Below are 16,356 nucleotides of genomic sequence, written 5' to 3' on the forward strand. Positions count from 1 at the left end.
AAGACACACACATGCACAAACAGGACCTATACATGCACAAATTGGAGAGATGTCAGAGTGAGGGGGCTGTCCTTGGTGAGGCGCCCCGAGCGGTTGGGGGGTTCGGTGCCTTGTTCAAGGGCACCTCGGCAGTGCCCAAGAGGTGAACTGGCACCTCTCCAGCCACCAGTCCACGCTCCGAGGTGAACTGGCACCTCTCCAGCCACCAGTCCACGCTCCATACTTTGGTCCGGACGGGGACTCGAACAGGCGACCCTCCGGTTCCCAACCCAAGTCCCTATGGACTGAGCTACTGCCGCAGAAGGCGGAATTTCATCTCCGCGGTCTTTGTTTGGAACTGAGCTTGCAGGACACAGCATCTCATCACAGTTGGTTGGCTAATTGGAATAAATTGGCAGAAAATAGCTATGTTGTTTCTTCTGTGACCATTAAAAGAGGTTCCTGGTGAGTGGCGAGGCACGACTGGGTGTATATAGCACATGTCCCCACCAGCTAGCTGTTAGCTAGTTTAGCGGTTTAGCTCATGTTAGCTAACAGGCTACAACTGTGGTGTTTTCATTTTATTTTCCCTAGTTGACGTTATCTGCTCATCTGGTTATCGTGAGCACTCGTTTTGGGTGAAAGTGGAAGTGCCCGGAGCTGCCACCCATGGTCCCGCGGCCCCCCGGCCTGACCTCCGGGGCCCTGGACGGATGCTCAAGTGTGGGTGAGAGGAGCGTAGAGGAGCGCGGAGGTAAGGCGGGGCGGGTCGACATTGTGTATACCAGAACGGGTGCTCAAGTGTGGGTGAGAGGAGCGGAGAGGAGTGCGGAGGTCAAATAGTGAAGTTTAAGGATGCCTTCGGTATGTTGTTAATGTGATTTTATGGGCAATTTATCAGTCGAGGTCTCCTCCTCTGCAAAGCAAACTGACCCGGTGGCTACAGGTAATAGCGCAGTTTTGAAACCACTGTTTTTCCGAGATGAAGGACTGATTGTTGAGCTGCTGTTAACAGAGTTAACGGATCCCGTTATTTAACAGTTTCAACACTAAATGAAGCAGAGTAACGGACCCAAAGCCTTCAATCTGGCTAAAAGACAGCTGGAAAAATAAATAAATAAATAAATAAATAAATACAGTGGTGAAGTTGGGATTTGTTTCTTGAAGTTACGTGCTCATCGTCTTTTCTGTCTCTTGCAGGCTGCCAGGAGAAGCAGACTGGCCGTCAGATATTGTTTGTGGAAATTTGAAAATAAAGTTTGTCAAATTGACTTTTGTCTCTTCATTGTGCACACTTACACACTAAATAGGGTAACAGTCAGCTAGTTTTGAATGTTAGCATTGATTTCTCACATTGAATGGTGAAATATTTGTAGTTTGAAAGGTCCGACCTAAATGAATAACGGTCGTAGTTAATGAAGCATATGAATATTAATGAAGGAGCGCCTACTGAGCGCAGCTTTTTATTGAAATGAAGGAGCGCCTACTGAGCGCAGCTTTTTATTGATCGTTTGAACGTCGTGTGGTGGTCATTTTTGATTAAAGGCCGACGTCTCAGCGACGTATTGGCAATGAGCAAACACTCTCCCTGCTACGTCTTAACGATCTAAACTTGATACATCGGGCCGACGTCGGCCAGATGTATGTGTGCTATCTGGGAAGTATCACCTTGTACTGTCCACTCCGTTCCAAGTCAAAGCAAAATATTCTTATTCTCAGCAGGCTGGGCTACTACAGAGCATCGCAGTCTTGCAGATTTAAGACTGATTTAGAGCTATGAATTAAAGTTCTGTTTACTCATCAAATTGTTGGTTCAAACTAAGATCCAGCCTCTGACCGGGCAGATAGTCAGTCATAGTTTGGGATAATGGGGTGGCACCAATTAGATTTAAGGTTTGGCTGCTCTGTGGACACGCCCCTGCTCTAACTTGGAAATGTTCCACCTAAACTTCTGAATGGAGGTTATTAAAGCCTCCAGCAACAGTTTGTCATTGTCGATCCCAAATGGTAAAACTGATTTAGACTTTGTAAGAAGGGATTATCACATCTTCAAAATTAATTTCAGAAGTGGAGTTCAAATCAATAATTAATTATTTCTGAAGATCCTTGTTTAATATACTTGCTTAGCTAAATAGAGGAAGGGAACAGATCAAGTCTCTGAGGTCTAGAAAGTGTCACAGTTCGTCTGTTCACTGCGGTGGCAGGCTGACCTGGAAACAAGTTAAAAGATGTAATCTTCAAATTCAATTTCAAAACCATGTGTTGTTACCACGCCTTGTCTCACCTCGTCCGGCAGCTATCCTCTGAGGTGATATGTGCGGGGGGGGGGGGGGGGGGGGGGGGTCTCTATTGAACATGTGCTTGACACTGATTTTGGCAAATCAGAATACGATCATATGAGTAAATTTTTTGGAACAGCCATACACTGTTGGTTGTTTGGGGTTTGTTTATTTTATTGTATGTTTTATGAAGTGATCACAGAAGAAACAAAAAAAATGTGAATGAATACTACACATCTATACAAAAATAGAAAACAACCACAGAAAAAAAAAAAATTCCACTAGACTGGCCAATCACCTCTTATACTTCCTTAAACGGAAAAGTCTGCGCAGGGTATGATACATGTGAGTACACTCTGTTTCGCTGTCTTTTATGTCTCGATCTTCATCATACATGGACAGGCTGCACATCTCTCTGCTCATTCTCTTAGGTAACTATTTTGATATACATTTTGAATGGTTTGATTACAATTGATGGGGTCAATTTTGAGAATAATAATAATTTTTTCCATTTTCATTGCTGTTGAGCAGGAACCTGCACCGGCTGTTAGTATGTGAGATCTGGTAACACTGCACATTTCAATCTGCTTTTACGATTGTGTTTGTATTTCCAGGAGCTGTTTCTTGCAGTCATGATTCAGTTTCTGGATCATTGTTGGACGTCACGGTCAGACCAGGAGACAGCATCACTCTCTACTGTGACTGCAAATTATCATCTGGAGTATACATAGTGTGGTACAGGAACTGTTCTCATGAGAACCAGCCTCCTCTTGTCCTTAACACAAAACACCCTTCAAAGATGGTCAACACTGAAGATGACCCTCTGAAGATTCTGCCTCGTTTTCAGTTTGTGAGAAACTTTTCTTCTGCATCCTATGACCTGCTGATCATGAACATCACTGACTCTGATGAGGGTCTCTACTACTGTGGAACTGAACAGACCAAGGTGGAGGATAAAGAATTCATTACTCCCAAAACTATTTACAGATATGGCAACATCACAACAAGGATCATATTCAGTGAGTATGCCAGTCTGAATTGTTCTTTGTGCCTGAAATAAATATATATGGTTTTAGTGAATGTATCATTTGGCTAAACAATCATTATACAGCAGGAAAATGGGCCCAGATATCACACGCTTATATTCATGATCAAAAAGGTGAACCATCAGGAAGTCTAACATACAATAATACACATTCACTATATACTGTATGTGAAGATTATGTGCGTCAACAACCCACAATCTGTTAAGAAATAGTATCTGAAGTGTTCAAAGTCATCCTTAAATGTGTACCCAAGATTTTCCTTGTGCATTTTTATGCATTATGAGTCTTTGGATGATTTTACTTTTGAAAGCAGAGAGAATAGGATCAAACAGGGTTAAAGGGCACACTTACTGATGGACTGAGCGGAAAATCTGATAAACCAAAGACATTATTCAAATGAGAATAGATATTTCTTTGAAGGCAATTCCGAAATGAGGCCAAAGTTAAAAAAAAATCTGCCATCCAGGCAGGTCAAACACTGAGCATGGGGCATAGCGGAACAAATAGGAATGTCAGTTCAGTATATACTGTATATTTTTTGTGCTCAATGAAAACATCCACTTAATTTAATCTAAATCAGTGTTTTTATTCTTTTGGTTCTTGGTTTCTGGGGTGGATCAACTGTAACACTCACACCAGCATACATGAAGACCTTTGTTCAAGAAAATGAATTTTGACGTTTTTGGTGAAATCAAAGTTTAACGAAACTAATCGACACAACTGTGTGTTGATTCAGACTCCAGTGAACCTCATCACCCTGAGACTTCACAAGAATGTGGTGTATGCTGGATGCTGCTGTTCTCTCTGTGTCCAGCTTTAGCTGTCCTCTCCTCTCTCCTCTCCTCTCTTCTGGTTTATCACCTCTGTCAGAAAAAGGGTAAGTCCTGTTTATCTCACTTTTTAAGCTCAGTTTGTTAATGTTCGGGTGTACCATGCTGTAGTGATGTTGTATTGATTTTTGCAGCTAAAGAACCTCAAGTTGATCAGCAAAGACCTCAAACAGGACTGAATCAGGTGGGTGTAGCGGTAGAATATAATAAATTGTGGTGTCAAATTGATTTACAATTGGGATTTCTAAACAACAAATGTCAAATTTTAGGATGAAGATGTGTGTTATGCTGCAGTGAAAATCCGTCAGGCATCACAGAGACCAAAGAAGAAGAAAACCCAGAGTTCTGACTTCAGCACCTATTCTGCCATCAATACTTCCAGAATGTAGAGAGCCTAAAACAAGACAACAGACATAATAAATTGTATAATGATGATTAATGGTGAATGATATAATCCATTTATAGGAATATGTATATATCCTCCCGTCACTTATCGTCCGCATTTAAGGCTGAGCAACATTCCTCATTATCTGTAACTGATATGTATGAAAATTTGTATGAACAAATGTGCTTTTTGCTGAAAGTGGAAAGCAATGATGTTTTCCAAAAGTTGATTTAAACTCTGTTTCTAATTTCCTTACACCACAAAAAAAAAAAAAAATCTTGAGATGGAACACCTGTTTGTTGCTGATTACAATTCAGCTACAGATTCCCTTTTTTTTTTTTTTTTTGGATTGAAATCGATCTGTACCATTTCATAACGGCTGTGAGGGTGGGCCTTGTCTGTATCAAGACATGATTGCTGTTTTCAGGCAATTTCCTGTTCTTATCTTAGTTAGCCATCGGCCTCGACCCTTCACCAGCAGAGTTTGATGCCAGTATTTGTCACGTTGGAGCTCATTCTGCCACAGAGAATGGGACTCAGAGTAATAATGATCTTGTTTTAAGGACATGTCATACAAAAGCCAAGGTGGCAACAGTTTAACACAGGTTTCTAGAAGTTACAAGACGACACAGAGGTGACAGTTAAACCCACCTCGACAACATCTTGTTGCACCTTGTAATCAGTAAGGCTCACAGGAAACCCAGAGTGACAAACAGCCTCTCGTACGGCTGCAGAGCTTAACGTGCAGACAGACTGAAGCTGCAGATTAGTTTACAGCTTCACTGTCCACAGTTCAATGTGCATGTTGAGAATACAGATAATACTTAAAAGACACAAGTACACACACACACAAACCAGCAATGACAGAAAAGCTTCTAGTCGTAGTGTTTTTTTTTGTTTTTTTTTTACATTATTGTGCCTCAAAAATGCCTCATAATATGCTCAAAAATCAGTGAACTATATTATTTGCCAGATTAAGTATTTGCTTATTTTAGATGCATTTGTATTGGGAGCACTTGACAACCTATAACAGAGAGAAAGCTAAGCAAATTTTGGTGTTGTACTGTATGTATATGAGAGTAGTTAGTCACAGAGGCTTCAGGTGAAACTCTCCTGACCTCTAGTGGATATGTTAAGAAATAAAGCACAACAAAACAAAACACTGAACGAGATTGCTGTCCCAAAAAGCCCCAACAAGATAACAACGTGTCATCCTGATTCTAAATTGATTCACAGCTGTTGCAACTTTACATCATAATAACATCAGCACATTTCTGAACAGAGGAGAGTACAATCCTGCAAATGACAGAGAGAGGGTTAAGACAATAATCCATTCATCCATTTTCTGTAACCACTTATCCCCTTAAAGTGCAACACACACTGCTGCCGGCGCAGCGCTGTGGCCGTCAAGTGCCGCCCCCCAACACATAGCGCAGCGGCACCGTCTACACTAAAGTGTATTTCCTAGGTGGCTGTACCTACACTAGTTGCCAACGGTTGCCAACTGCTAGTAACAGAAGAAGAAGAGGAAAAACTTTGAGGCAACAACAACTTGGATTTTACGGGTGAGTTTCTTATCAAACTCGTCTTATCAAAATTTGAAGCAAGGACTAGCAACCGGAGTTGATACTACGGCGGCTGAGATGTACATAAAAGGCTTTTCTCGCAGCGTCGGCCGCGCTGGAAATAGAGCAGTGGGCTGAAGCAGAGCAGCGCATCATAGAATATAAAGGCCAAAACACACTAGACGTGACGCGAGTCAAGTGCCGCCCCCAACACACACAAAAAGCGTCGCGCTGTGGGGCATCAACCGGATTTCTATTGCACACTCCAGTCCTCTAGGTGGCGATACTGGTTGCCAACCGCTTTTTCAAGGGTGGCGATGCTGGAAAAATAGGACAGTAGTGTAAAGTGCCGCGGTGCGGCACGTCGACACGCGTCGAGCCGCCGCCGGTGTGAGTTTGTAAATAGAAAATAATGGAGGCAGGCGTTTTGACGCGCATGGTATGGCAGTGGTGTGTGTTGCACGTGTGTTGTGTGGGCTGGAGCTGTGTGACATTATCTCCAACATTACCTCCTGCTGGCAGTTTTTAGCTGTGACCAATGGCTGTATAGCTCACTCTTTCCCCACCCTTTGAGAGCTAGAGTTTTGCCCTAGGAGACTGAAATAGGGCTGGGTAATATGTCTTTATTATATTAATAATGTGATATGTGACTATGTCTTAGATTTTGGATATTGTAATTTCTAAGTGTTGTCTTTTCCAGGTTTTAAAGGCTGCATTACAGTTCAATCAGGAAAGACTGGGTCTGAGAGAAAAGAATATTTATTTACATGTGCACATAAGTGTGAGGAATGTAAAAACTCTCAGATGATTAGACCCCATGGTGATTTATATGCCAGGAGGGTGGTTAAGATGTTGTAGAATAGGGAACCCCCTATGGAGTCCAGATACTGGTGGTGGTAATGCTGGTGATGATGAGATGAAGAGGGAGCTGAGGATCTGGATGTGAAGAGGAGCAGAGAGGAGAACAGATTTAAAGTTTGGCAGTAGCAACATGAATGCCATGAAACCAGGAGAGGGAACACTCATAATCATCTGATTGGAGGAAGCTGTGGGTGAATGGATATAGCATAAAGAAAGTTTTCCTGATTGAACGTATGCTGAGCTTCATTACCAAACTGTTCTAGCTGTTCTATTATTTGCCTTTTCCCACTTAGTTATTATATCCACTTTACTGATGATAATTTATCAAAAATTTCACTGTGTAATTTTTTTGTGAAAGCACCAATATTCAACTCTGCAATACCATCACAATATTAATATTGAGGTATTCCATCCATCCATTTTCATCCGCTTATCCGAGGCCAAGTTGTGGGGGCAGCAGGCCGAGCAAAGCACCCCAGATGTCCCTCTACTCAGCAATGCTTTCCAGCTCCTCCTGGGGGACCCCAAGGCGTTCCCAGGCCAGATGAGATATGTAATCCCTCCAGCGTGTTCTGGTTCTGCCCCGGGGCCTACTACCAATGAGACGTGCTTGAAACACCTCCAGAGAGAGACGCGCAGGAGGCACCCTGATCAGATGCCCAAACCACCTCAACTGACCCCTTTCAACGCGAAAAAGCAGCGGCTCTACTCCGAGCTCCCTCCGGATGTCCGAGCTCCTCACCCTATCTCTAAGGCTGAGCCCAGCCACCCCACGGAGGAAACTCATTTCAGCCGCTTGTATCTGCGATCTCATTCTTTCGGTCACTACCCAGAGCTCATGACCATAGGTGAGGGTTGGGATGTAGATGAACTGGTAAACTGAAAGCTTTGTTCACCTTCTGGCTCAGCTCCCTCTTCACCACGACAGTCCGACACAGCGCCCACATCTCTGCAGAATCCGCACCAAACTGCCGATCCATCTCACACTCCTTTCTACCCTCACTTGTGAACAAGACCGCAAGATACTTGAACTCCCTCACTTGAAGCAGTAACTTTCCCCCAACCCAGAGGGGGCAATCCGCCAGAGAATCATGGCCTCAGAGTTGGAGGTGCTGACTCTCATCCCAACCGCTTCACACTTGGCTGGAAACTGCCTCAGTGCATGCTGGAGGTCACAGTGTGATGAAGCCAACAGAACCACATCGTCTGCAAAAAGCAGAGACGCAATTCTGAGGTCCCCAAACCAGACCCGTTCCTCCCCTCGGCTGCGCCTCAAGATCCTGTCCATGAATATCACAAACAGGTATTCCAGCTATTGTAAATTCACACTGTTGTACTAAGTATTTGACCTGATGACAGGTAACCAAACAACAAAACCATAATACAAATGATAGAAATCAAATCAGGCTCACGAAAACTGCATGCAGTGCAACAAAGTAATCATTCGTATTACCTTCAGCCAGGGACACGGAAGGTGCTTAGAAGCCATACTCTGATTTAACAGGTCAACAGACTGGGGAACAGAGGAGTTCCTCAACCTGTTCAGTTGACCCTGTGGCACTCTAAAGCTTCTCTGTGATGGCAAAGGGCTGATATCCTTTAAACAACATGTGAGAGGGATCAGACATATATTACCTGCCAGAGAAAACATTCTTTTCAATTCAGTTTTATGCAGACCACATCTCCATTGACACAGCATTGCAAAAAAATGCCCTAAAATCACACAATTCCAACAATTCCAATCCAACAGGTTTTTATTGTTTCAGATTTTAATGGGCTATCCCCACTGTTAGTGGCATGAACCACAGTCTATACTGATTAATTTATTAATTTTTTTTTTTTTTTTTTTTTTTTTACAGTACTTGAATTCTTTCCTTTATTCTTTCATTATTCATAGAGCTGCCTTGTGTTTGTTTTCATCTCTAGATAGAAAACCTTTTCATTGTTGTTGATTACAATTTAGCTTCAGGTTCACATTTTTGATTGAAATCGATCTGTAACATTTCATAATGGTTGTGATGACTCCGTCTGTATAGCAAGGCACAGAGACTGATTTCAGACAATTTCCTGTTTTTTATCTCATCTTAGCCATCAGCCCCCATTTACCCTTCACCAGTGGTCTGAAGTAAGCTTTACAGGAAACCCATAGTGACAAACAGACACTGCGACAGACTGAGGCTGCAGACTTGTGGCCTAGATGTTGAATGTGTTTTTAGAACTAAGTTTAATCTAAGAAAATGTTTCAGTTTATTGTTAAAAAATGCTATAAATCACTCACATAGTAGGAATCTTCACCGGCTCATTGGAAATAGTGGTCAGTTTTTTTTCTGAACTTATGCCATACCAGTGACCACATCCTAACTTTGTGAGATCAGATGAGGTCTGCTCTGGTTGCTCTGTGTGTAAGTGTGACTTGTTTGTTAAGAAATGCAGAGTGTGGTTTCATACTGGTTATACTGGATATGCTGTTCATCCACATCCTGATTTCTAAATGGTATAATATTTATTTAACATTTATTATTTATACATTATTTATATATTATAATATTATTTTATATGTATTATTTATATAATGTGTATTATTTCTATATAATATTTATATGTACAGCCATTTTTTCCCCACATAGGCTACTTGTGCTTTATCTTTATATGTCTGGCTGTGTTGTCCTTGTTCCTCATTGTTGTGTTTACCTCATCAGATTTCTTGTATATTTCTTTTGGTGTGGTGGTGTGTCTTCCTCAAGCTCGGGTCCTCTACCAGAGGACTGGGAGTTTGCGCAGTATCTTAGCTTTTCCTAGGACTGCGCTCTTCTGGACAGAGACCTCAGATGTTGTCTCTGTGTAACAGAGTTTGTATTGTATGTAATTCCTCTTGCTATTATTGCTATAATGTAATAGTCATGCACTTATGTAGTTATGTGGTTAGACCTGTGTTATTGGCTAAAGGGCGCCCTCTCTCAGAGGTAGTAGGTAAATGCCACTGCAGGCATTAAAACATTGCCAGTTCATGAGAGACATGCCTGAGGTGAGTTGTCAAGCATAGCACTGTGTAGCATAGCACTGTGCACAGCAGTGACCAACAGTAACAAAAAAGACAAGAGAGCTGCACAGGCAACACAATGGTTGTTGTTCTGTACACAGCAGGTTCAACAATAAATTTGTTGTTGTACTCACCTGTTGAATGTCAGTCTGCAAGTCTAGTGTTTGTGCACTGCAAAGTCCTTGTCAATCTGCCCAAGATAGGGATTATTGTATTATTGTTCAGTGTTGTGCTCACTGAAGGTAAAAGCACCAAAGTAAATGTAGAAGTCAAAGCTGGAAGATCCACCATGAGCATGTTAGCATTTAGTATATAAGCTAGTTCCGTAATCCACCTTCTGGCCACACAACATCTTAGATGTGGGGGACACTAGGCATGCTCGCCAGGTAATGCATGATATCAGTGTTAAAGGGCCAGTGTGTAAAATGGGTTGAAAACAGTGACATCAGTGGTCAAATTCTAGATTNGACTTTTGGTCAGGCAGCACTGTTATGCATTGGGTCCTGACCTTACAAGTGTTAAGTTTAACTTAAAGGGCCAGTGTGTAAAATGGGTTAAAAACAGTGACATATAGCATTTAGATTCTAGATTGCAGCGCTCACTCACTCGCCTGTGCTCATCCCTCCCATCGGCAAAGTTACGGTGGCCTCCGAGGATAACAAAAGTGGAATCACTGCACACAGGGCTAAATTGCTTCTTATTTTATTAATCAGTCTACAAAACAACGCGTTTCGCCCATGGCTTCATCAGGTTTGTTACACAGTCCACAGCACAGGTGATTTGAAATAGGCTGCAGCTGTACTGAATCCAATCAGCAGGGTACACAGGAGTAACATTACTGCTATCCTATTGACTGTTATGCCTTTGACATAAGACTAAAATTTTTGCAAGTGTTTTACAGTAATTGCTCTACCTGGAGATGATGTAACGTTACAAACTCTTCTCCTCACTCCCTACTTGTGGAGTCCGACACGTAACACTATTATACTACGTGCTGACAAATAGTAGCATTTATTTTAGTAGTTTACCTGTCCAGCAGAAAACATGCCACTTCAGTGTCGGATTGAAGCCCTTTGTCCTTCATGAACCCCGTCCATCGCTGAAAAACATCACCGATGTTTATTCTCTGCCACCGCTTGTCCTGTTTTCTTTGCCCCTCTTTGCGTCTTCTTTTCCTCGCAGATGACGGTTCGGGTTCATTCTCCCCTGTTGCGTGGTAAGTGTGGTCCAGTCGCAAACTTTATAACTAAAAAAACTTTTCACTACTCTCTATCGACGAACTACTAACACTCTGCTGTTTCCTCCTCCTTCTTCCTTCCTTCTGCTGTCTTCTTCGTTGGTTTATTTATACATGCGAAACGCGTTTTCTGGCTGGCTGGATTGTCCGCTCGGGCTGCAGTACATACATGGCGGCGCAAGATGGCGACCTCTCTAAAGCAAGGCCCTTGCTATATATANTAAAGCTGCCAATATCTGAATGTAAGAAGCTGCAGTAAGAGTATTTTGGGGTACTTTTATAGTACTTTTCTATGAAAAATGACTCAAACCGATTAGTCAACTACTAAAATAGTCACCGATTATTTTAATAGCCGATTAGTCATCGATTAGTCGACTAATCGTGGCAGCCCTAATGCCATGGTATAAGATAGATAGATATTTATTGTCATTGCATATAAAAAACACAACAAAATTTCGTTTGCAGCACCAAAAGTCAGCATTAAAAGGGCATAAATAGGCTCATAGGCTAATAATGTTAATTTTAAACGTAATCCATGATGACATCATGATTAATTTCCAGCATAGCCTCATCGAAATACTTGAAAAGGTCACAAACTCACAACAATGCATTACATGGTTGTGGGCATGACGTAGGCCAAAATTACATGCTGGCAACACGAAAATGATGCCAATGTAAAGGCAATATACCTTTGTCATGGTGACACACAAAATAAGAATAAAGAGTGAGAATGTTTGCATTAATGATGGATGGGTCAAACAAACATGGACTTTTAACATGTGAAACCAAAAGTCAATGGAGTTATGTGACTTTACAGACTATACATAACTATGCAAAGTACTTCACCTAGGTATGGCACTTACATCCTGTACATGGTCATTTAGACCAAAACCACAATCTTATCTAAACTTAATGAAACATTTTTTTTGTCCTCTAGATCTAACCAAACTGTGACTGTTTCACAATGAACCTGTGACCATTTGCATTAGACTTTGCAATGGCTTTGTTGTTGTTACTCCAGCACATAATTTTAACACGTTATGTCCACCACCATGTAATACGTTGTTAAGAGGTTGTGTCCATTTCACATATTTCTGTTTATTTTGTGCATTTTGTTGTACTGTTAACAAATTTGGGCCTCTAGTTTCCCGGTGCGGCGCAGGGTGGTGCAATGTGGCGAACCACGCGCAGAGCTAGTTTTGAGCAGCGCAACCTGAGGTGCGCTCAGTTTGGTAGTTTGGCAGACCGAGGTGCGCTGAGATGGGTGTGGTGACGCAGCAGGGGGAGGTGTCGACAGATCCAGCTTGGCGAAGTGACAGTTTCGTGCCAAAAGGCTTCGCCGAAGGTGCGCTTAAAGCTCGCCAGCTGAAACCAGGTCTACTGTCAGCGCAGGCGGAGTGCAGCCGCTGTAAGTGGAAGTTTGGCTGACTGGTGGACAGTGCGCACACGTCACCAAAACCTCACAGGCAGGTTTCCAGAATATCAGGCACATTAACGATGCAATAAATAGCCACAAAAACCACTATTCAATGCAACTATCTGCAATCAGCACATAAATGTATCTCTATATCGACTGTCCCGTCACATCTGATGTCAGATCAAAGGGGATTGGCGCCGTTTGGCACGTTTGGCACGCGTAATGGTAACCCAACCTGATTTGATTAACACAGCTGCAAACTAATGAGTTCACATCCCTCTCAGCCAACCAAAAACAGCCACAGCATCAGATAGGGAGTATATATTCAGCATCTGTCATCTTAGAAAAGGCAAAAGAAAAGAAACAGAGTGAGACTGCGAAAGAGAAAGAGAGAGCACGCGCGCATGAGAGAAACGTAACATTGATTTACGATTGTGGTGACCTCTTCCCAGGCTACCTTTGCATCATCAGCCCGTGGAGGTCTGCTCGCAGTTCCGTATATTCGGACACTGCGAGCTTGGACCTCCCGGACCAAAACATCAGTTTCCTCCTGGGAGAAGTTTGGCCATCTGACGCTGCTGCTCTCTTCTGCCATGGCGAATTGAGTAAACTCTCATTACGCCTTCGCACGGTGCATTTAAGGGCGATGACAGGGGCTCATTTGATTGGTGTGATATGAATCGGCTGTGTAAAACCCACTCCACGTCTTCTCTCCTCCCTCTTTCCGACTTGTGCAGGTAAGATCTATTTTAAACATGCTGTACAAGAAATGTTGGGAGATCCCCCTTAATTGTCACAATTCTATTAAAAGTAGAACCCTCTGAATGATATTGACAAGTTTAAGGATATGCTTAGGAATATAGACTGGTATAATATCAAGGTAACCTGTAATGTAGAAATTGCATGGAATCACTTCCTGAATAACCTCCTTCAGGTGCTCAATGAAATTGTGCTAATATAGGAGGTAACACACTACTTATCTGGGAAATAAAGTGCTAAAAGATTACAGGAGAAACAACGTGCCAGATTTTTGTATTAAATACTGAAGTGTTGGAAATAAAGTGTAATGAATGGTAGATGAGGCCAAGAAGCTTTCCTTTAGGACAAGGACAGAAAACAAAAATGATCTGAAAAACTTGTGGGCAACCCTCAAGTCTTTAGGGGTCCAAGGAAAAATGTTAATAACGTAAGATAGCTCTGACTCTGTTGTTTTGTTTTGTTTATCATTACCAGAGGAAGACAGTTCCAGGGGGTGGAAGCCACTACTGCGAAAGTGCATTTACCTTTGGTTTCACACCTTGATTCCAGGACAGCCAGAAGGTCTTAGGTCAGAAGACCTCAGTGATCTCACTGTGGTCAGGGGACACAAAAATTAAGAAATATAGAGTGGGGTCAGCCCCTGCAGTGCTTCATAGGTGATTAAAACAGAAGTCAATTCTGCATTCTATGGATAACCAGTGTAGATTTCCCAACACTGGTGAAATGTGTGACCTACATCATGTATTAGTTAGCAGTCTCTTGGCCACATTTTGGACCACCTGGAGCTGAGACACAGAATAGTGAGGGGTCATGAACAGTGAATTACAATAATCGAGATGGGAGGTGACAAAACCTTGCATTATGTTTTTGCAGATCTTTAAAGAATATCTTAGCTGAAGGAAACAGACAATTTTCTTAACATGCAACTCAAAGTTCATTTGTTGGTCAAAGAAGACTCCCAAGTTTTCTCAGGCACTTCCTGCCAAGGACCAATACCCTGCAGTATTTTCTCTGAAATGCTATCAGGGCCTATAATGAGGACTTCTGTTTTACCTGGATTAGGTTGAAAGAAGCTTTATGACATCCAATCCTTTGTAGCAGTTAGACAGTTGTGCAGAACGGAGAGTTTACTTTGGTCATTTGGTTTAGAGGAGGGGTACAACTGTGTATCGTCTGCACACATAAAATGACTAGTTAGGATACCAAAGGAAAGCATGTACAGGGAGAAAGGAATAGGACCAAGGACTGAACCCTGGGGTACACCAAACATCAGCTGAGCAGATAAGGAGACTTAATAATCAATGGCCACAGGAAAACTTTGTCTGACTAATAGGAGACAAACCAGTCAAGGGCGGTCCCTGTTAAACCTGCTTAGTAGAATAGAGTGCTAACTGTATCGGAAGCTGCATGTTCGTCAAGCAGCAACAGAACTGAACATTCCCCAGCATCAGCATGCATTAAAATATTTTTTGAAACCACAAGCAGAGCAGTTTCAGTACTGTGCTAAGAATGAAAACCAGACTGGAATTTAGCGTAGATGTTGTTGGTGTCCAAGACCTGAACAATTTGTTTATAAACTACTTTTTCAAAATGAACCTCCAATTTTGTAGTTTACCACCTACACTCCACTTTTCTGCACTCTCTTTTTAGACTCAGGCTGTTCATCATCTGCTTTGTAAGTGGATGAACATATTCAGAATGTATCTGTACTTCATCACACTAAAAGAAATATGAAAATATTTAGGTGTTTTAATGGGTAATTTTACAATAGCCGGCAAACTCGTGATCAAATTGGGCTGCACGTGGCCCATGAACTAAAATGAGTTTGACACCCCCGAGAACATCACTTAGCATCACACCAATAGAAAACAACCACAGAGGAAAATGCTCCATTTAACCAGCCAATCATACTGTACATTTCCTTTGATGGAAAAGTCTGTGCAAGTCATGACATCCGGTAGAAAAACCCATTTGATTGTCTTTCAACATCAGGCCATCATCACACATGGATGGGCTACATATCTTTCCAGTCATTCTCCTTGGTAATTTTTTTAATAAACTTTTTAAGGACTTACATAGTTTATTGGATCTATTTTGATAGTGAATACACAGCTACTGTACATTCTCAGCATTGTTGTATTTAACAGTAACTTGCATTTGGTGTGTTATCAAACACTGTTACACTCATCACATGTAAATTTCCTTTTGTGGTTGTTATTTTATTTTCCAGTTGTATCCTGCAGTTACCATTGGACCTCTGGATCAGTGTTGGACGTCACGGTCAGACCAGGAGACAGCATCACTCTCTACTGTGACTGTAAATTATCAATTGGAGTATACATAATGTGGTACAGGAACTGCTCTCATGAGAACCAGCCTTCTCTTGTCCTTAAAACAAAACACCCTTCAAAGATGGTCAACACTGAAGATGACCCTCTGAAGATTCTGCCTCGTTTTCCACTGAAGATGACCCTCTGAAGATTCTGCCTCGTTTTCAATTTGTGAGAAACTTTTCTTCTGCATCCTATGACCTGCTGATCACGAACATCACTGACTCTGATGAGGGTCTCTACTACTGTGGAACTGAACAGACCAAGGTGGAGGATAAAGAATTCATTACATCCAGAACTATTTACAGATATGGCAACATCGCAACAAGGATCATATTCAGTGAGTATGCCAGTCTGAATTTTCTTTGTGCCTGAAATATTTATATGGTTTTAGTGAATGTTTCATTTGACTAAATTAACATCTTGTGGCAGGAAAATCTGTCCAGGTGTTGCAGACTTATATTAATAATAATGTAACATATAGCCTACTGTATGTGAAGGCTTTGTGCATCACAAACCCCCATCTGGAGTGAAATGGTGTATAATGCTTTTTATGAATAATTCTTCCCAAACTGTGGCCGCATGTATCTGAAGTGTTGCAAGTCATCATTTAATATGCGCCCAAGAT

General features: G+C 41.9%; 1 protein-coding gene across 1 annotated transcript in view; it reads left to right on the forward strand.

The window, feature by feature from the left end:
- Positions 1 to 2,651: 2,651 nt before the first annotated feature.
- LOC126390921 (uncharacterized) overlaps positions 2,652 to 16,356 on the forward strand; it is a 72,273-nt gene continuing 58,568 nt past the window's right edge. The window contains exon 1 of the mRNA XM_050045435.1: positions 2,652 to 2,689. Within this exon, the coding sequence (XP_049901392.1) occupies positions 2,653 to 2,689 (37 nt within the window). The 5' untranslated portion in view covers position 2,652. The remainder of the gene's footprint in view (positions 2,690 to 16,356) is intronic.

Source organism: Epinephelus moara, chromosome 5 (genome assembly GCF_006386435.1).
Source record: "Epinephelus moara isolate mb chromosome 5, YSFRI_EMoa_1.0, whole genome shotgun sequence".
In the NCBI taxonomy this organism is placed as follows: Eukaryota; Metazoa; Chordata; class Actinopteri; order Perciformes; family Serranidae; genus Epinephelus; species Epinephelus moara.